General features: G+C 65.6%; 2 protein-coding genes across 4 annotated transcripts; one reads left to right on the plus strand and one right to left on the minus strand.

Annotated features, from left to right (window-relative positions):
* Positions 1–328: 328 nt before the first annotated feature.
* On the plus strand, positions 329–1,713 carry HINT2 (histidine triad nucleotide binding protein 2). Of its 3 annotated transcripts, XM_055699145.1 has the most exons (5): positions 329–413; positions 949–1,107; positions 1,200–1,304; positions 1,389–1,461; positions 1,574–1,713. In XM_055699145.1, exons 1-5 carry the CDS (start codon positions 345–347, stop codon positions 1,663–1,665), a joined length of 498 nt encoding a protein of 165 aa, XP_055555120.1. In that variant the 5' UTR covers positions 329–344; the 3' UTR covers positions 1,666–1,713. The 3 variants fall into 3 exon arrangements, with proteins under 3 accessions (XP_055555120.1, XP_055555121.1, XP_055555119.1); XM_055699144.1 differs by lacking the exon at positions 329–413 and having other exon boundaries at positions 437–1,107; XM_055699146.1 differs by lacking the exons at positions 329–413; positions 1,200–1,304 and having other exon boundaries at positions 429–1,107.
* A 6,529-nt stretch (positions 1,714–8,242) lies between these two features.
* Positions 8,243–19,491, minus strand: NPR2 (natriuretic peptide receptor 2). The gene is made up of 22 exons (XM_055699678.1): positions 18,706–19,491; positions 13,940–14,139; positions 13,743–13,856; positions 13,335–13,470; positions 13,149–13,243; positions 12,932–13,064; positions 12,733–12,817; positions 12,500–12,620; positions 12,010–12,084; positions 11,766–11,843; positions 11,524–11,628; positions 11,212–11,283; positions 10,975–11,134; positions 10,746–10,901; positions 10,495–10,663; positions 10,232–10,378; positions 9,929–10,052; positions 9,729–9,797; positions 9,483–9,657; positions 9,300–9,398; positions 9,112–9,203; positions 8,243–8,943 (listed from the first exon to the last, which is right to left on the minus strand). Exons 1-22 carry the CDS (start codon positions 19,442–19,444, stop codon positions 8,881–8,883), a joined length of 3,207 nt encoding a protein of 1,068 aa, XP_055555653.1. The 5' UTR covers positions 19,445–19,491; the 3' UTR covers positions 8,243–8,880.
* Positions 19,492–20,469: the final 978 nt, after the last annotated feature.

Below are 20,469 nucleotides of genomic sequence, written 5' to 3' on the forward strand. Positions count from 1 at the left end.
TCATGGCCTTCCCTCCGGGGTACACCAGGCAGCCTCTGTGTGCCCCCCCATCTCTGGGGGGCAGCCAGGCCAGTGCCCCCCCTGTAGGGCCGTCATCGAAGAGGAGGCCGGCCCACTGTAGCAGCAGGCCCTCATGCACGCAGTCCCCCAGCACTGCAACACAAGTTGGTGTTGCAACAAGTTGTGTTGCAACACAAGGGGGACGCGCGCGGGGACGGGGGAGTCACGCGTGGGCGCAGGCGCGGGCGGGCACTTTAAGGCGCCGGTGGGGAGGTGGGGGCAGGGGTGGGAGTGGCAGGAGCGGGAGCCAATGGGGCGGAGGGGGCGGGGCCGGCGCGACGGTGATGGCGGCGGTGCTGGCGAGGGGCTTGGCGCGCGGCTGGGCTGCGCGGGGCGCGCTGTGCGCGGGGCAGGTGGGCGCGGAGGGGGGTGGGGGGAGGGGTGGGCCTCGTCCCTGCGCCAGGCTCGCTGCTGCTCCCACCCGCGGGCAATGTCTGTGGGCGGCGTGAGTCCCGCCGTGGGCACCGGCCCCCAACGCTCCGGCGACAACGGGGCCTCGGAGCACCAGTGTGCACCCGCGTGAACCCCCCCTCGTCGCTCCCGTGCGTGTCGCCCGCGCGTGCATCCTCCCTGCCACGCCCACGGGTATCAGCCCCGCGTGCACCCCCTGCGTGCACCCCCAGTGAATCCCGTCGCACGCGGTCACCCCCACGCCCATCCCCCCTTACCCCAGCCTGCACCCGTGCGTCATCCCCATCCCGTGACCCCCGGGTGCACCCTCCCCGTGGGACACGGCCCCCGTGTGCCCCCATGTGCAGAGCCCCCCCCCATGTACACACACACCTCGCCACTCCCAATCGCGTCCCCCACGCACCCCCTCCCCCTTGCACGCGGTGTCCCCGCGGCCCGCGTGGGCAGCCCCTAAGGCCCCTGTGTCCCCCGGCCCAGCGGCGGGCGGCGGCGGCAGCGCCCGGCGGGCAGGACGGGGAGGTGGGCAAGGCGCGGCGGGCAGCGGCGGCTAGCGAGAGGGCGGGCGGGCAGCCCACCATCTTCAGCAAGATCATCGCCCGCAGCGTGCCGGCCACCATCCTCTACGAAGATGACAAGGTAGGGGGACAGCAGGGCACGTGTCCCATGGGAGGGGGAGGAGGGCAGCACCCATGGGTGCGGGGCTCACCCTGCTCCCACCCTGCCGCCAGTGTCTGGTCTTCCGCGATGTGGCCCCCCAAGCCCCCGTTCACTTCCTGGTGATCCCCAAGCGCCCCATCCCCCGCATCAGCAGTGTGGGTCCCCAGGACACAGAGGTGAGTCCAGGGGGGTCTCCGGGATATTTGGGGGTGGGGGAGTGACACATGCCCGGTACCGACCGTCCCGTTCTCCCCCTGCAGCTCCTGGGGCACTTGCTGGTGGTGGCAGCACGCACGGCGCAGGCGGAGGGGCTGGTGGAGGGCTACCGCCTCGGTGAGTTGTTGTCCCGTGCTGTGCCACGGGGTAGGAGGACCCTTGCCGGTGGTCCCGGGTGGCTGGGGGTGTGCAGGAGGGGTGGCCTGACCGCCTGTCCCTCTCCTGGCAGTGATCAACGACGGGAAACATGGTGCCCAGTCCGTGTACCACCTGCACCTCCATGTGCTGGGGGGGCGGCAGATGGGCTGGCCCCCTGGCTAAGCCCACCGCCCACCCACTGCCCCCCAATAAAGCATCTCCTTGGCAGAGGCTTGGGTGGTTTTGTGTCCAGGTGGCCCTCGTGGGGGTGGGGGTGGCTAGCCTGGGCAGGGGTGGCCCTGGGTGCTGCAGAGCAGTGAAGACATGCCAGTGGGACCCAGGGCGTGGACACGGGTGGGACTTGGTGCCCTGCTTCTTGGAGTGGGGGCCTGGGCTCCCCACATCCCAACTGGTCGTGCTGGAGATTCTCTGGAGCCCCCCTGCTGGAGGAGGTTTTTAAGGGGTGCCCACATCCCACAGGCAGAAGGCCCATGCTGGTGCTGGGCAAGCGGGGAGCAGGCTGGGTGTCATGGAGGTGTCCCCGAGCTGGGGAACATCCCAGAGCAGTGCCAGCAGCACCCACATACCCTGGGCCACCCACCCAGCCCCACTGCCATGATAGAGCCCCAGCACTCCTGTGTGCCCCCGCCCCCGCAACATGTGCACCACTGTGCAGAACACCTCGCACCACACACCCCCTGTGCGTGTACCACCATGCAAAACAGTGTCATGCACCCCAGACCCCCATCGCACAGCGCAGGCACAAAGCAGTGGGTGGGTGGCAGGGGGGATGCACGCGGGGGGTGACACGTGTGGGGGTGATGGGGGTTCACGCGGTGGTGAAGGCGGGTGCACACAGGCCACTCACAGACCCCTTGTGCACCCCAGGCCCCTTGCGCACGCACCACCATGTGGAACACATGGCGTTGCAAGCCGCAGACCCCACCTCCTGAATGGCAAACACAGCAGCACCCCACGCACACAGCACGTGTGTGTGTGCACGCTGAGCTTGCACGCACGTGCCTGCCTGCGGCCGCGGCCAACTCTGGGGGGGCTGCGCATGCTGGGGGGCTGGCACGTGTGCAGCTGCGTGCTCGCTGCCCCGCGCCTCCTTCTCCCGCGCCTCCTTCTCCCGCGCCGTGCTGGCCACCGCTGGGCGCCGTGGGCTATATTTAGTGGCGGGGGCCGGTGCTGGCGCAGCGCACGGGCCCACCTGGCACCGCCGGCGGGGCCACCTGGGCCCCTGCCAGCCGCACAGGGGACCACAGCCTGCCGGGGAGAATGGCCGCTCTGTTCAGCCTCCGGCTCGGTGGCGCTGGTGGCGGAGGGCCGCCCGGGAGCGGCACAGGGCCGTGGCAGAGTCCAGTCACTTCACCCCCGCTCCCTGCCTCCCCACCCAGTGTAGTGTGGGGAGTGTTTCTGGGGTGTAAACGAACCTTAAAAATGTTGGATGATGATGCTTCCCACCTCCGAGACCTGCTCAAGCCTCAAAACGGGCTGGGGCCACTCCTGGACGTGGGACAGCCCTGTCTCGTGGCGGGGGACCCCAGAGAGGGGTGGGGGTCCCCATCTCCCCAGGGACCCCAAGGAGGGGCCAAGGATCCCCAGTGCATCATCCCCCAGAGCTCACCTGGAGCAGTCCCCAGGAATGCCGAGCCTGGCAGAGGGTGAGTGCTGGCACAGGAGATCAGAGGACAGACGCCTGCAATTGTGTTTGCTTCTGCACCAGGTTTATTTTTTCAGTCCTGAAGCATCCCCAGGGCAGCACAGCCCCATAGTGCTGGGCCTGGGAGGGGTGAGGTGGGGGGGTGATGGCTGTTTTCTCAGCCAAAGACTATCACAAATGACGCAAGTTCCCAAAAGAGCAGGGCGGGGAGTGGTGGGGGATGTGTCAGCCAGCGAGAGGCAGCCAGATGTGCTCCAGCAGCGTCAGGGCTGCTGCCCCACAGCAGTGCCCCATGTGCCACCCCGGAGCAGCTTGCCCCACAGTGAGTGCACACCCTTGGGCTGGCATCGCCAGGGTCCTTGTATCACACTACTGTGGTGTCTTCAGTGTCCCTTGGCTTCCCCAGGCACCCATGCTGCCTGGCCAGGCTTTTGGCTGCTCTGGGGACAAGCCCACCTGTGTCTGGTGGGGAAGCCAGGGACCCTCCTGGGAAGAGCACCCTGGGGTGCATGAGCTGACCTATGGGTGCAGCTCAGGGGCCAGCCCTAGGCCCAGGGCCAAGCATGGGGGCACGACCAACAGGATGCACCCCAACACCTTTGCAGCGAGCACCCAGCCCTTGGCACATACAGGCACCCACCCCCAGCCGCAGCAGTTCTGGTGCAGTCCAAGCATTGAAGGGGGGGGGGGGGCCTTTGCTGAGCCTGAGCTCTGGGGCATGTCTCTCCCTCCTCCCTGCAGCTGCTTAGCAGATGGGCTTGGAGAAGCCCTTGTTTGGCACAGGGCCTAGCACCCGGAGGGGAAAGCTGTCCCCGCTGGGGGCCCCGGCCGGCCGAGGCCAGAGGGGCCAGGCACATCCCCAGCCAGGAAAAACAGAGGCCCCAGCGCCGAGCACGTGGTGGCCCCGGCAGCACACACCGCAGAACGCTGGAATAACAGCCCTCGCGACGGAGCCTGCTGCGCGCTATCAAAGGGCCCTTCTTCTGCCCGGCCTCGGCGGGGACGGGGGCCCAGTGAGGGCTGGCGGCAAGGGGGGCTGCTCCGTGCCTGTGGGGGACCAGCTGGGCCCATCCTGCCCTGTCACCCGGGGCCAGCCATGGGTCCCTGACAGGCGCACCCAAGGGCCAGGCCCAAATAGCAGGGGAGGGTCACTTGGGTCAACTCATGGGGAGCAGTGTGTCCCCAGGAGCCCGGTGCCAGGCACGTCCCTCCTGCCACCCCGGTGGGGCCCAGCTGCCCTGGCCCGGGCACAGTGCCCACCTGCCCTGTCCCCCGCGAGCCTCTGGGGCCACCCCTGTCACAAGGCCACACCCAGTGAGCACTGTCTGGGCCCAGGCCTCCTCCCTGGCCAAGGCACCAGGGCAGCCGGGGGCAGGGTGACACGGATCCCCGGCTGGGGGGTGCCACAGTCCTGGGCCGGGCCATGTGCCTTCATGCCTTCCTGCCCCAGCCACGCCCACTTGCCCCGGCCCCGCCCCCCGGCCCCGCCCTCTTGCCCCTCTGCTTTCTACTCCTGCCCCTTGGCCCCGCCCCGGATGGGCCCCGCCCCCTCCAGACTCTCCGCCAATGGGAGGTGCGCACGCACCCGGCGCCACGATCGAGCTTGCGGGCGCGGCGCGGCGCGGCCGGTGTTTGCCGTCTCCATGGGCACGGAGCGGCTGCACCCCGCGCAGGCGCCATGGAGACGGGAGCACGGCGGCGGCGGGCCGGGGCTCCCCGAGGGTGGGGCCGGGCCGGGGCACCGGGGCGGGGGCGTGTAGGGCGTTAGGGTGACCCCCGAGGGAGACATCTGGGGGGCAGGGGCCTGGGCGTAAGCATTAAGGGGGCAGGCGACAGAAGATGGGGGGGTCCGGGGCACTGCCTGGGTGGGGTGGCACCTGGGGAGGAGGTAGGGGCCGGAGCTCACGCATGGGGTGCTGGCGTGTTGTGGAGCCGCGGGACGGGGCACAGGGGGCGTTGGGGGGCAGAGCTTGAGCTGGGGACACCGGGGGGGACGTTGCTGCAAGTGGGGGTGGGGGCCAAGGAGGGGGAAAGGAGCCATGGACAGGGTGATCCCTGCAGAGCGCTGACCCAGCAGCAGGCACTGCTTCTGCCCCCTAAAGGGACAGCTGATCCTTGTCCCTCACCCTGGGGTGGGGGTAACACGACGAGGGTCCCGGGACCCCTGGCCTCAGGGCCCAGCCCACACTGGTAGGGGCTGGGGACATGGTGGGCAAGGGGGAGGCTGAGGGATGCACCCCACCGCCTTTCCTCAGGGACCGTCCCCACCTGCAGGTTGGGTCCGATGGGCCACATGCCTCCTGTGTACCCTGCAAAGAGGCCACTGCGTCCAGTCAGGGCCCAGAGCCACGTCCTCCTGCCTGAGGTGCCCATGGAGAAGCCCCAGTGCCACAGGGAGACACCAATGGTCACAGCTGAGGTGCCCCAGGGGATGCTGTGGGCCCCGGCTGAGCTGCCCGCCATGGCCCTGCCAGCTGTGCCCAGTGCGGTGACACCTGCTGAAGCTGGGAAGGATCCCAGTGGGGCTGAGCTGCCGCCCTGCCATGGAAAGCAGGGAACTCGTCCTGGCAAGGTGTCCCCCATCGTGGGGCTGGTGCTGCCCCCCTTCCTGCAGATGCCAGCAGGGCAGCCCAGCCAGTTGGTGTCCCGTGGGAGCTGCCTGATCCGCAACTGGCAGGAGGAGGTAAGTCCCCATCACTGCCTGGGGAGCCATAAAGGGACATTCTCTTCAAAACCTTCTCCACTGTGTTGTCCCACATGCTGATCCTGTGAAGCTTCCTGCTCCTGGGCAGCCCCCTCTCTTTAAATAGCTGCCCTTGGCCAAGGTAGAGCTCCCTGAATGACCTTGAGCCCAGCAGGATGGAAAGGGGATGAAATTCAATAGCACAAAAGGCATGGGCAGGCATGTGGGGAGCGATGGAAAGGCTCTGGGATGGGCAGGCATGTGGGGAGCGATGGTGAGGCTCTGGGAGAAGAGCCAGGAGCTTGCTGCAAGGGCAGCAAGAGCTGGGTGTCACAGCCCATCACAAAGATGGCTGCCTGGACAAGCCAGGCTTTGGGGGGCACATGGGCCAAGCCATGCCACAGCCTGGGGACCCCAAGGTTTGTGCAAGTGCTGTAAGACGCTTGCCCAGCCATAGGGGCAGCCTGGGCACTCAGGAGGTTGGGGTGGCTGTACAAGGCCAGCTGACCCCTGGCAAGCAGAAGAGGTCAACTCTGCCCAGGTTGCAGCTGTCCCCACACCGACCTTCCCAGGGAGCTGGCTGGAAGGACTGTCCCCCCTTTTGCAGCTTGTGCCCCCAGGGCTGCTCCCAGTGCTCACATCAGCCACCTGACTGCACAGCATGGCCTCAGGTATGGGGCAGTGACCCCCTGCTTGCCAACAGCAGGAGGGGTGACTTAAGCTTACCTCCCAGTCTTCCCCAGAGACCCATGGGACTATCAAAAGCCTAAAAACCAGAGGTGGGCATGGGGCACTGCAGGGTGGGCTCCTGCACCTTCCTGCAGCCCCAACTCTGTGTTCCCAGAAAGCCACAAACCACCTGGACCTCACGCCAGGGCAGCAGCCAGGCAGTGAAGCCTCCACCCACTGGCATGGCCACCATGGGCTGCTGGTCCACCAGTCCTCCCGGTCCACTGACAGCACCACCATGAAGGACACCTACCGCCTGCCACACAGGGCCCGGCTGCTGGGACGAGGTGAGGCTGAGCCCCTCCCACCAAGCTGTGTGCCCCACCAAAAGGCAGCAAGGGGACTTTTGCTGCAGGGCTGATGGCACCTTACCTCCTGGCAGGGCAGCGGGAGGTCATGCTGGAGTCCCAGCTCTACCAGAAATACAGGCAAGCCTGCGTCCCCACATGCCACCCACCCCTGGAGCCATGCCCCGGAGGAGGGGACCCTGCTGCAGGTGCCTGCCTGGGGTGGGAGAAATGACCCCAGAGCTGAGGGGTGTGGGCTCTGCTCTGCCACCAGGAAGGAGATGCTGCAGGAGATCTGTCCCCCAAGGATGCCCATGGAGTCAGTCTCTACTACGCACCGGGACTACTGTGCCAGGGGCTGCCAGTTCACACCACTGCCCACCACCCAGGTACAGGCAGGGAACGGTCCCCCACCCCTCCCTTGCGGCATCCCTCAGGGAGCCTGCAAGGCTCCCGTGTCCCCCCAGGCATGCTGCTCCCCCCGCCCCGTGTCACATTGCTTCCATCTGCAGCCCCACAACTACTACACGGAGCAGCCTTGCAGCTTCTGGCTGGAGCAAGCCCACAGCCTGCCTGTAAGCCCCCCAGCACCCTGCCCTGCCAGCACCTGGGGGACTCAGCTGCTGACAGGGACCTCTCCACTTCCCTCCAGGGTGTCACCAGCATCCGCAGCAGGGACAGTCCCTTTCGGAGGAACGCAGTCTTCTCCACTCCCATCACCAAGGACCTAAAGCAGCCCCTGCCCTGTGCCCCTCTGAGGAGCCGGCTCCAGCCCTACAAGCAATAAAAAGCAAGGTGGTCCCAGGGTCCTTGCTGCCCCAGGGCTGTCCTCAGGCTGGGCATCTGGAGGCAGAGCACCATGTCCTGATCCCTGTGGGACCATGCAGCACGGGCATGGGGACACCCTCCAGCCCCTCTGCAAGTCACTGCTGCCCCAAAACATGCTACTACCCCAAGCCTTGCTCCTTGGGCACGGAGGGAGAGCCCCTGACACAGCCCCATCCCCTGGGATGTGCCCTCTCCCAGCGGCCACAGCAGATGACACGCGGCCCCGTCCCCAGGCACAGGTGGGTTCCAGCAAGAGGTGGCGGTGGCACGGCCAGAGCATGAGCTCAGAGGAACGCACTGCTGCCCTGGCGCCAAAGCAAACCCCGCCGGCCGCGGTGGCTCTGCCTTCCCAGCAACACCCTGAGCCCTCGCCAGCCCTGCAGCCACCCGCACCAGCTCCCTGCGCCCAGACTACCCACCCCATGCTGCAGCCGGACCCCTGGGCTACGATGCTCTGGGATGCTCCAGGCAGCCATCCCCAGCACAGGCTGAGCTCAGTGTTGCCCCCCTCCTCCCCCCACCCACCCACTTGGCACTCCAGGGCAGAGTGAAGCAGAGGTCAGGGGATGGAAGGATTTGGGGAAGTTTGTATTTCAACAAAATAGTTTGCAGTGACTCCTATATTTACACCTGGGGGAGGGGGGTATTTACATGACCCGGTGGGGCTATATACAGGGGAGGGGAAGACTTGAGGAGGGGGGAGAGGTGCGGCATTGAACCCTGCCCTCACCACGAGGTCAGTCTTGGCAGGAGCCCCCCATTTCCGCGCCCCCCCCCAGGAAGGGGGTGATGTGGGCACAACTTCTGCTGGGGACGAGGTACTGAAAAGAGACGGCAAAGTGCCCTGTGGGGCAGCCAGGCCCCAGGAGCGGCTCAGAGCCAGCTGAGCCACAAGGGAGAGGGCAGGGGCAGTAGGACCTCGGAGGATGGGGGGATATGGGGTCCCCAGGGCTGGATTGGGGCCAGCCCCCCCTCCAGCAGAGGCTGCAGGGGGAAGTGGGCTTTGCTGGTGCCGATGGAGGGGGGGCCTGCGGTGCCGTGGCTGCTAGCCCCCCACGCCTGGGCCCTGCTGAAGCAGGGGGGCTGCAGTGGTGGTGGTGGTGGGCTGCAGTGATGGGGGGATGCCAGTGTGTCGTGGAAGTCCAGGCAGTGGGAAGTGCTGGCAGTCCCATCGGGGCTGGGGGCCTGCGCCACTGCCATGGGGCTCAGACGACTTTGGGGTCTTTCCTCTCACCCAGCAGCCAGTAGGTCCGCATCTTCCCCTTGCCCTGGGCAGGGGAGGGGAGTGGTGAGACCCTCCCTCCAGCCACTGCTGCTCCTTGGGTGCCATCCCCAGCACAGAGGAGGACAAAAGGTCCCAGCCTTGACCCACCCACGCATCACATGCCCCTGTGCCAGGAAGGGTGGGCACCCCACCGGCGTCCTTGTGCTCTCACCTTCATTTCCACATCCCCACGCAGCTCCAGCTCAAAGCAGCCAAACTCATCCAGGACTTCCTTGGTGGTGGACGAGACATGGATCTTCAGGGCTGGGTGGCACAGGGGGGCAAAAGGGAACATGGATGGGTCTGGGAGCAGGGCACGACCTGTAGCACCAGACCCCAGCTGCCAGCCCCACGGCTCACCCTGGCCATTGGACTCCATGCGGGATGCAGTGTTCACCGTGTCCCCAAAGAGGCAGTACCGCGGCATCTTCAGACCCACGACTCCAGCACACACAGGACCTATGGGGACAGAGATGTCTGGAGCTACTGCAGGGCAGGTGAGCGAGCATCCCCCAGCTGGTGCTAGCCAATGTGGGGGCTCACCGGTGTGTACGCCGATGCGCAGGTGGAGCTGGTCATTGGGCCGGTGCCGGATCTTGAAGGTTTTGACAGCATCAAGCAGGGCCAGGGCCATGCGGACAATCTCACGGGCATGGAGCTTCCCATTGCGCACTGGCAGCCCTGACACCACCATGTAGGCGTCCCCGATGGTCTCCACCTGTGGAGTCAGGGACAGTGGGTATAACCTGGGCTCCTCACTGCCCACCTCACGGCTTGCCACCCCCTCACCTTGTAGACATCAAAATTGTCGATGATGGCGTCGAAGCAAGTGTAGAGATCATTCAGCAGCGTCACAACCTGGATGGAAGAAGGGTGCATGCAGGGCTGGTAGCGGGCATGTCCCCCCTAGCACCACGGATGGCACTGCCAGGGTATGAATTGCCCCTGCCACTCCTGCAGGGGGGCCACCCCCCAAGCCCTGCTCTCACCTGCATTGGGGTGCTCTCGGCCGAGAGGGCAGTGAAGCCCACAATGTCGCTGAAGTAGATGGTGACACTGTCAAAAGCCTCGGCCCGCACTGTCTCCCCACGCTTCAGCTGCTCCGCAACAGAGCTGGTGATGACAGGGAGGATGGTAGTGGGCTCCCACCCCAAAAACTCGTTCTTCCTGTGTCCCTTGCCCTTCACCAGCATGGAGAGCTGGCAAGGGACCCCATGCTTGCACAGCAGTGGGTGCATGCTAACCCCATGCCAACATCCAGACCCACATGCTCCCATCTCTCCCTCTCTCACTGGGGCAGAATCTGGTAGAGGAGGTTCTCAGCCTTCCGCTTCTCCTCCAGGTAGGCCTGCGTCCGCTCCTCCACAAGTTTCTCCAGGTTGTTGGCGTACTGCTCCATGCGCGACAGCAGGTTGTCCAGGATGCTGGTGCTGCCCTCCCTGCCGGGGTGCAGGCAGCTGGCGCCGTCAGGAAGAGGTGTCCCCCCAACCACTGCCCCCACAGCAGTCCCTGCTGCTGCCCAGGGCCACCCCCACCCCACTCGCCAGCCACCCACTTGTTGAATCTACGGATGAAGATCTTGATCTGGCCGAAGTCAGGGCGCTCAGCCGGCTCCTGCGCCCAGCAGCGCTCCATCAGCACTGCCAGCTCCTCGCTGTGCACCCCGATGTCAATGGAGGGGCGAAAGAAGGGCTTCTGGCTGTTACGCACCTTCTGCACAATCTCTGTCAGGGGGTGGCCGATGGTGAGCACTTGGACCGCCCCCGTCGGGGACAGGACTACCCCACGCTTGCCCCCTACCCTCACCTTTGGGGCTCAGGTCCATGCCCTCGATGTAGAAGGGGCCATTGCGTAGGGCAACCTCCTGCATGATGATACCAAAGCTGTAGACATCGGCTTTCTGCATGCCTGGCGTGGGCAGACGCCCCTTCTGCAGCAGCTCTGGAGCTGTCCACAGCTTCTCTGGTGGGACACAGACACAGAGTGGTGAGGCAGGGTCACCCCATCCCCCTGGTCCTCCTGAGCAGGCACTCACTGGCATAAAGGGCATGCGTGTCCTCGCTGTCGCAGGGTGTGCGGAAGCTGGCCAGCCCGTAGTCGGTGATCTTCAGCACGAAGCGGCTGTCCACCACACAGTTGGATGACTTGAGGCTGCCGTGGTGGCCAATGATGCTATTGTGCAGGAAAGCCATTCCCTGGGACAGATAAGACACGGGGAAGCTGGCATCCCTCAGGCACCTCCCCCAGACCCTTGTGCCCCTCACTTGAGTACCTTGACAATGTCGTTGATGAGGGAGTAGCGAAACATCCAGTCCAGGTTGATGCTCTCATTCTCCAGGACATCCTGGGGCAGCACATTGAGTGGACTCCACCCAAGGGGTGGTGATGCCAGCACCAGCCTCACCAAGCACCCAACTGTGGGGGGACTCTGAGGAACCCACCTCCTCCCCTCCACTGGCATCTGACACCTGCTTGTGCAGCTCTGCTGCAGGTCTTGTGGGGCTTGGGTGGCCACAGCATCTATAGCCCTGTCCTCAAGGCCCAGCCCAGCCAGGTCACCCCCAGTGCCCCCAAGCCCCCCTACCTGCAGGCTGCCCCGTGGGCAGTACTCAGTGACAATGCAGATGTTGGGGGGGTCAATGCATGCCCCGATGAAGCGAGTCAAGTGGTTGAACTGGATGTCCCGCATCTGGAGGTGGAAGCAGAGCCAAGACAGGCTTAAGGTCAGATGGGATGGGCTGCTGCTCCCACCAGCACCCACTGTGCCAGGACCAGCCCTTGCACCCCCAAGCAGGGAACCCACTGCAGCCCAGACCCCAAACCTACATGTTTCAGCTCGAAGAGCACCTGCCGTGTCAGCTCGATGCGCTTCTTGTTGATGTGCTTGATGGCCACCACGTTGCCCTGCGGTGCCAGGGAGGGTGGAAGAGGTCAGTGCCCATTGGGCAGATTTGGGGAGGGGAAGAAGGTGCCAGCATGCCGCAGGGTGGGGTTACAGCTGAAGGGAAGCACCCCAACAGGGCTGGGGGGTTCTCAGGGGAGAGCTCAGCTCCCCGTCTGCTGCACTGACCTTAAAGTGGCCGGTGTTGGCAAAGATCTGGTACTTGCCATGGGTGGTCATCAGGGAGCCGTAGCTGGAGCCACGCTGCAGGGAAGGAGGGGGTTAGGGATGGGGACCCTGGAGTGCAGCATGGCAGGCACCCCCAGGGGTGTGCAAGGGATGGTGGCAGGACAAGCTCCGAAGGGAAGGGCTTCCCTGCATGCTCTGTAGGGAAGGCAAGGGCTACAGGATGAGGTATGGTGCACTACAGGGGGTGTAAGGTGTGTAGGGTATGGGTAACATGTGGCCGTGTAGGGGACGGAAGGCCACACAGGGGCCTGATGAGGTATGGTGCTCTGTAGAGGATGCAGGGCTGTGTAAGGGATGGACACAGCGGGGCTGTGGCTCTGTAGGGGATGGAGGGCTGTGGAGGGGATCAACAGGGAAGAGCTGTCATGCAGGGAGGGAGGACGGGGCAGGGGCAGGAAGAGGGTGGTGCCCCAGGGCAGGAAGGTCTCACCAGGGATAGGGTGAGCCGGCTGCCTGCTGCCTTGTGGTACCGCTCAGGGCTCCCAAATTGCAGCTCATCCCAGCGGATCCTCCAGAGCATGCTGGCAAGCTCCTTCTCTAGCATCAGCTTCCTGGGGGGCACACAGGGGTCAGGCCCCCATACTCTTCTGCCCTGCCTGCCCCCCTGCCCCAAACCAGGCTGATGGGTACCAGTACCCAGAGGCTCCACCAGCCCCGACTGACCTGAAGATGAGGAAGCTGGAGATGCCAAACATGACGAAGGTGAGGCCAGTGCCCAAAGCCACGATGGCCAGCATGGAGAGGGGGGCTGTGGGCAAGAGGAGATGTTAGTGTGGCCCACCTGGCCACAGGTGCCAGGCTATCATGCACCCTCAGGGAAAGGTGCTGGGGACCAAGGGACATGGAGACCGAGTACACCCACTTTTATCGCAGGAGGGGTCGTCCACGTCGAAGACACAGGGTGGGTTGTCCAAGGGGGGGGCCCCCTTCACCCAGGGAATGGGTCGTCCCAGCCAGTGGATCTGCTTCTCCACACCCGAGTAGTGTCCCACCACCTATGGCAGAGAGAGCTGAGGCCGCCCCCAGCATCCCAGCCCCCCAGCCCCAGCTGCTGGCAGGATCCCAGTGCCAGCCCCCACCTCGTACTGCCCGCTCTCGGGATCGCCCATGGCCCATAGGTTGAAGTCGGTGTCCCGGTCATTGTTGCTATCCATGCTCACCAGTCCCGTCACTCCTGTGGGAGAAGCAAGACCCAGGTGGGACAGGGACCGGGTTCCACCACCCCCGTGGCACCCTCAGTCCAGCTGCCCCTGTCCCACCGTTACCCTGGAACTTGCGATCTCGCATCTTCTCAATGATGTGGGTGGCATTTTTCTTGGAGCCACCCTCCTGCAGGGTCTCGTTCAGCACCATGGCATACAGCAGCATCCCATCATAGAAACACCCCGCCACCAGGTTCATCTGTCAGAGGGAACTTCAGCACACCTGTGGCCACATGCATGGGAGCACCCCAGGAGCCCCACACCAGGGTCATGTACCCACCCACAACCCCATAACCTCACATGGGAGCCAACATGCACCCCGGGGGAATGGCAGTGCCCATGGCTGCTCAGACCAGGAATGGCCCCTTGGGCATTGCCTGTGGCTGTGTCCCACCCCCTGCATCCTGGTGAGGTGCCACAGCCCCATGCAGAGGGTCCCCACTGCCCCATCATGCAGGGGGGCTCACTCACCAGGGAGTAGTTGAGCTGCACCCCAAATTTCTGCTTAGCTCGAAGGATGAGCTGGGTTTGGAAGTGCTGGTACTCGGGGTTTTGGGGCTCATAGTAGGTGATCACCAGCACCATCTGCAACCGAGCACAGCACCCCATTCACACACTGAGGCCAGGCTGAGGAGGTCCCTGTCCTCAGGCAGGCGGGTGCAGCTCACCTGGAAAGCCTCACGGAGCCCCGAGTCCTGGCCTGGGCTCTGCTGCCAGGGCTTGAAGGGGTCGCGGGCAGAGTCACCCCGCAGGCTCTCCCCGAAGACATCCAGGTAGAAGAAGACGTAGTCACCATTGGTGAGGTTCTCCTGCTGAGCCAGCTGCATGATCTGCCGCAGCATCTCCGGTGGCCCACAGAGATACACCACTGCTGGCCAGACATGGCATGTCAGGGGGGCAATGCCACACCCCCCCTACCCAGCGCACAACAGGTGTGGGGTGGGATGCTTTCCCTTGGGGCAACGGGCAGAACAGCCCCAGGGGCGCACTCAACGGCTGTGGGGAGGACGGAGCAGGCAGATGGGGGAGTGCATGGCTGACCACCTTCTCATGCTACGTGACCCATGGCCACAGAGCCCACTCAGCCCCACCACCCTCACTGGCCCTGACCCACCCTTGCCCCACCAGCTACCTTGGGCTGAAGGGGGAAAGGAGAACAGGGGAACCCTTGCTCCAAAATATGCAACCCTATGCACAGACCCCACACGCTCTGCTCCAGCACCCACATGCATCCTGCTCCAGCAAAAGCCACCCAGGGGCTGTCTCCTCTGGCACCAGATCCCCAGCTGCTCCCCACCAGCCCCAGACAGGGGACCTGGGGGCCAGGAGAGGCACTGGGGCCGTGCGCCGGAGGCCCCTGGGGAACCCGGGCTGAGGAATGGGACAAACCCATGTTTGGGTTTGTGGCTGGCCAGCCGTGCGGCAGGAATGCGCAGGTTCCCGGATTCCAGCACCTTCTGCGGCCGCCGGCGCTAATTGGAAACAGAGCATCTCGCTAGTGCGACCCACGCGGCAAGGGGGTGTCTGGGGCCCGGCTGGCCACCCCACGTGCCCCCACCCGCTGCTGGGGGCTCAGCCAGCCCTGTTGGGATGCTCACCCAGGTGCTGTGTCGGGGCAGCATGGGGCTGGCACAGGGCACCGTGGGCCATGGGGATGGGTGCCCAAGAGTGTCTGAAACCCCCCCGAGCAGGGGCCCTCCTTGCCCTTGCTGAGGATCCTGCCACTGCCTCTTCCCTCCCCCCGGAAAACCAGGGCCCCTGCTCCAGCCAGCCTGGCTGGGAACCCGGGATTGAGCAACAGAGGAGGCGGCGGGTGCTGTAGGAATGTCACGCTCGGGCACTGGCCCCAGCACGCAGCCCTTCTGCATGGGGCCCGGCGCCCCAGCTGGATCTGGAGCGTGGGGAGTGCTGGGGACAGCAAGGAAGCCCCATGCCCTGGGACAGTGTCCCAGCTGCTGGAGGACACCCGGCCGTGCAGGCAGCAGGGCTGACAGGGTCGCCCATGGAGGCAGCGAGGCAGCCCATGGGTGGGGGAAGAAACCCAGCAGAGCCACCCTGGGCACAGGAAACCCACAGCGATGTGGGGAGCTGGTCCTGGGCACGGGAGAGAGGGGAGTTGCAGTAGCTTGGGCTGTGCATGAGCAAAAGCCCGTTTCATGGTCTGAAATGGTTTCCCTCTGAGTGCTGCAAAACCTCAAATAAACACTCCTGGCTTCCCCACTTCACTAGTCCCGCACCCAGAAATGTGCTGTACCCAAATTTCTCAGCCAGGATGGACAGCGCAGCATCTTTCCAGCACGCAGAGGCTGAGGGTCCCCCGCCATGGGGACACAGCATGGAGCTTTCCCCATCCCATCACAGGCGCCAGGAAAAGGCGGCCCACAGCACCACACAGGCTGGGGAGCTGCAACAGCTGGTAGCAGATGGTGGGACACCATGGGCAGCCAGCCCCTGCGGTGGCGGCAGCAAAAGCCTGCCTGGTCAAAGGCCGCCGAGCATGGGGATCAATGGCGCCTGGATGGCTCCCTGGGGACAGCTTGCAGGAGCTGTGCAGAAGGGAAGGGTCAACGCTTGGGGCTTTTCATGACACTGGCAGCTGTCTCCAGCTGGCAGCCTCCCGCCCAGCCAGCAGCACCCCTGCCTGCTCACAGAACCCCCCAGGGGTCTGCGAATGGTCAAAGGCAACTTTATCATCACTGAGGACAAGGGGAATGAGGTCCTGCGAGGCTGGGGTGCATGCAGCCCCCAGGCATTTCTTTAGTGTGTGCCCGTGATGCAGGAGGCAGGGTGCATGGCCCCAAGGGACAGGCAGGACCACGAGCATGCAGACAGGGTGGCAGGATGCTGCCCGACCCCTGCATGATGGAAGATAACCTTGAAGTGAGGGCGAATCCTGGTTTGGGGAAGCAAATCCCTGCAAATCTGTTTTGAGCAGCGTCATCAGCACAGGGCACTGCAGCGCAGAGACCCTCACCCCAGTCAAGTGGCCATCCCACACCCAGGGGAACTGCAGGGATGAGGACCAAATGCACTCCCCTCCTGCCAGCAGCACCCAGCCATCTCCCCAGGCAGGAGACCTGGGCTTTGTGGGCAGATGCTCCGGTAATTCCCTCAACCACAGCTCTAATTATATCAGCGCTTTTGCAAGTGGCAGGAGAGACGTGGGCCCCTGCACGTCACCCAGACACCAGTAAGAGGGGCAATGGGAAGTGTGAGGGGGCCATGCATGGGACAGGGTGATGCACCTACATCCCGCCATGCCTGCTCTTCAGAGCCACAAATGTCAGGGTTAGGCAGCACTGGGGACACATGGTGGGACACAGAAGCAGCTTTCCCCTGGAAATGTTTACCAAAATCCTGCTGGTCACCTGGGAGAAGGAAGGTGACACCAAGAGGGATGACGCGGTATCGCTGCAGGGCATGGACACAGATGTAGCTCTGACCAAAGCTCCTGCTTCCTTCTCCGTGCCCCACCATGCAGGGATGGGCACCCCCAGGACAGACTTGCAGGGTCCCTACTCAGTCCCCCACAGCCCGAGGTTAGGAAAGCATGTAACTAACATCAGCATCACAGCCCTAAGCACCCACCCCTGCGGGGCCAAGCACTCAGCCTCACATTCTGCGCCCCGCTCCGGGCTGCGGCCATAGGGGCCCAGACCCTCCCACATCCCAGCTCAGAAGGCCCCCAGGTCTCTGCCCACGCCTGGCATCCTCCCCCAGCAGCCACGACCCCCTGCCTGCACCAGGAGAGATCTATTCCCACCAGGGTGATTTACGGCACCAAACCGGAAACGTTGACAGAAATCGCTGATTTTAACCTTTTTCACTGCGGGGTGCTTTGCCCCCATCCCACACAAAGCTCCACACTCCACGGCTGGTGACGGTGCACACAGGGAGCTTTCATCCCAGCCTCTTGGCCAAGCAAACGAGAGAGGTAGCCAGAAGCTGCTCAGGTCCTGCAGCCTACCATGGGATGCCCAGCCCCACCAGCCTCAACCCTGGGCGAACCTGGTCCAGCACCCCAAAGCACCCCAGCCACACGCCTCCAGCCTCATCCCACACAGCCTTGGCCACATCTCCCGCTGGCCCATCTGGCTCCAATCGTCGCGGCTCGATGTCCTTCTTAATGACACAGCATCTCAGGATCCATTAAGAAGCATCACGGAGCGGCTGGCTCCGGGATCAATAAACCCTGCTCATCAATAATGAAAGCGCATCAGGCTGCCCTTGCTCTCTAGCTGCCTCCGTAAGCCCCTCCATTTCCTCCTGCTCCCAGTATAGCCGCTCTCCTGGGGCACTCCAAAGGCACAACATTGATTTATCCCTCCATCATCAGGGTGGGGCCATCCCCAGCCCCCTCCCTGGGGCACAACGGGGACACTGACAGCTCAGGGCACTCAGGTGCCAGGCTGGGGGGCTCTGCCCAAGCATGGCACAGCCACCTCCATGTGTCGGCACCAGGCTGCTCTAGGCATGTAACAACAGCCGGAGCTGCCCTTCAGGCGGCCACGTCCACACCATCACCTTCAGCCTCCAAGGAGGTGGCTGGGTCCTGCCTGCCCCCACGGACACCCTGATCATGCCAACACAGAGCATAGGGTGGCCCCAGTGCCCCTCACACCACACATCCCACCAAGGTGAGGGTCCACCCCAGCTGTCCCCCAGCACAGGGTGACCAGGCTGGGGGGCAGGGAAGGGGACCCTGTGACTCCTCACCCTGCTCTGGACCCCCTTCACTGGCACCAGGGTGACCTGGGGGTCTCAGGTCCTGCCTGGTCCCCTGTGCACCCACCTCCCTGTGCAGGTCCCGCTGCTCCCCCAGCCCCACCGTGACAAAACGTGCCCACCCCCTGCTGCACAGCATATACAACCCGCTTTGCCCAGCCCTCCCCATGCCTCACATGGGTCCCCACTGTGCTCCCAGCCCCTCCCTGTGCCCGACATGCATCCCACTGTGTCCCCTTACTGTGCCCCACAGGGATTTCACTGCCCTCTTAGCCCCTTGCTGTGCCCTACACTGATCCCAGTGGCCCCCAAAGCCCTTGCTGTGCCCCACACGGGTTCCACCGTGTGCCCGGTCCCTCACTGTGTCCTACCCGGGTCCCACTTCGTCTCTGTCCCCTTGCTGCGCCCCAGACAGGTCCCACTGCACCCTCAAGCCCTTGCTGTGCCCCGTGTGTGCTCCACAGCACCCCTGTCCCCCCACTGTGCCCCAGACAGGTTCCACCCTACCCCTGTCCCCTCACGGATCCCACCACATCTGCAGCCCCTCGCTGCGCCCCACGGAAGATTTTGCCGTCTCTCCGAGCCCCGTGCGGTTCCCCCGCGGGGAGCCCCGGCCGCTCCGCTCCCCGCCCCCCTCCCCCCCCCCTCCCCCGCCCCGAGTGCTCAGCCCTGTCCCGCGGAGCCCCCCCCCCGCCCCCTCCCCACGCACCGCGCCCGTTGGCCTTGATGAAGTGCACGGCGGTGTCGGGGCCGCCCTCGTCGGGAGAGTAGATGTGGTGGCGCACGGTGAGGTTGCTGCCGTCCTGCAGCTCCTGGTAGACCCCCTCGACGGTGAAGTAGTAGGGTCGGTCGTCAGTCTTGCGGTCCACGTAGAGGAGGACGGCGCGGGCGCTCCAGTTGAAGTGGGCGTGGAGGTGGGAGACGAAGGCACCCAGCTTCGGGGCCGAGGGCCCGGTACGCACCGTCGTGCTGTAATGCTCCCGCTTGCGGCTGAAGCCGGCCGCCACCGCCCCGCCGGTGATCAGCGGCAGCCGCCAGTGCGAGGCGAAGCGCCCCACGGAAGCAGCGGGGTAGACGCAGCCCGGCCCGAAGAGGACGTCGGGGTCGTGGTAGAGCTTCAGGTCCACGGCGTTGAGCGGTGCCACGTACTCGGAGCAAGCGCCCTCCAGCTCCGAGCTCATGAACTCGACGCGCACCGAGAAGGGCCGCGGCAGGAGCGGCGGGTCGCCCCGCTCCAGCGCTTCCAGCGCCAGGCTGAGCGCCGGCCCCACGCGCGGCCAAGCCCACGCGTAGCTCACGTTGCGTTCGGGCAGCACCACCGCCACCGTCAAGTTGGCGGCCGCCCCGTCGGGGGTCGCCGCCCGCCGGCCCGCTCCCGCCGCCGCCGGCACCAGCAGCGCCGCCGGCAGCAGCAGCAGCAGCAGCGGCAGCGGCAGCCGCGGAGCCATGGGCCGCGCTGGCTCCTCCGCCCCGGCCGCCGCCCGCGGCTCCTGCGCCCCGCCGCGCCCCCGCCCCGCCGCCTGCGCCCTCCCCCGGGCGGCACCGCCCCGGGCCGGCCAGCGCCCTCTGCCGCCGCTCCCCGCCCGGACGGGCGGCACGGGGGTGGGCGGCACCGCGGCGGGGGCGGGGGGCGGTGTCCCCGGAGAGGGGGGCCGGGGCGGGGGGCTAGTGGGGCGGGGGGCGGGGGAGGCGCGCACTGGCTCCGGGAGGGCAGGGTTGGAGGGGTGGCGGGGTGCTCGCCTTCTGTGGGTCGCCGGTGGAGGGGTTGGGGAGGGGGCTTTCCGTGTCGGGCGGCCCGCAGTTGGCAGAGGTTGAGGAGGGGGTGGCTGGGCTCTAGGGGGTCTAGGAGGGTGGGTGGGAGGGGGGCGTCCGGGTTGCAGGTAGCCCCACTGGCTGCGGGTTGGGGAGGGGATGCCCCATTCTGGGGGTCCCCCCTGGAGCTGGGGAATGCCCTGGGCGATGGGGTGCAGGGATTGTGCGCAACGGGGCCTTGCCGAGGGGTGCTCTGGAGAGGGGTGCCCCCGCTGTGGGGTGTGAGGGGGTACACGGCTCTGGGTGTGCTGTAGGGGAGGGCACCCCACCAGGGATTTCAGGGGGGTCTTGGGCTGTGGGGTGCAGGGCGAGCTGGGCTCTGGGGAGGGGGCCCTCCCTTTCAGGGAACATCCGGTGCCTTGGGTGTGGGTATCCCTACTGGGGGCAGGGGAGGGGGTTGGGGAGGTCGGGGGATTTGGGATGCAGGGGGGCGACCGGGGAATCAGGCTCTGAGAAGTGCGATGCCCTGGGCATCCAGACAACGCTGACACCCAGGATGTCCTCCCAGCAGCGGAGGGTGCAAGTGGGGGCCACGCCACAGGGATCTGGTGTCCCCGCTGCCTGTCCCTGCTTGATACATGGCCTGGCCGGGGCGGTCGAGCTAGGGGGGGCTGAGGGCAGGGGATGCCGGGGGGGGGCTGGAGGCAGTGGGCATGTCACC

This window comes from Falco cherrug, chromosome Z (genome assembly GCF_023634085.1).
Source record: "Falco cherrug isolate bFalChe1 chromosome Z, bFalChe1.pri, whole genome shotgun sequence".
In the NCBI taxonomy this organism is placed as follows: Eukaryota; Metazoa; Chordata; class Aves; order Falconiformes; family Falconidae; genus Falco; species Falco cherrug.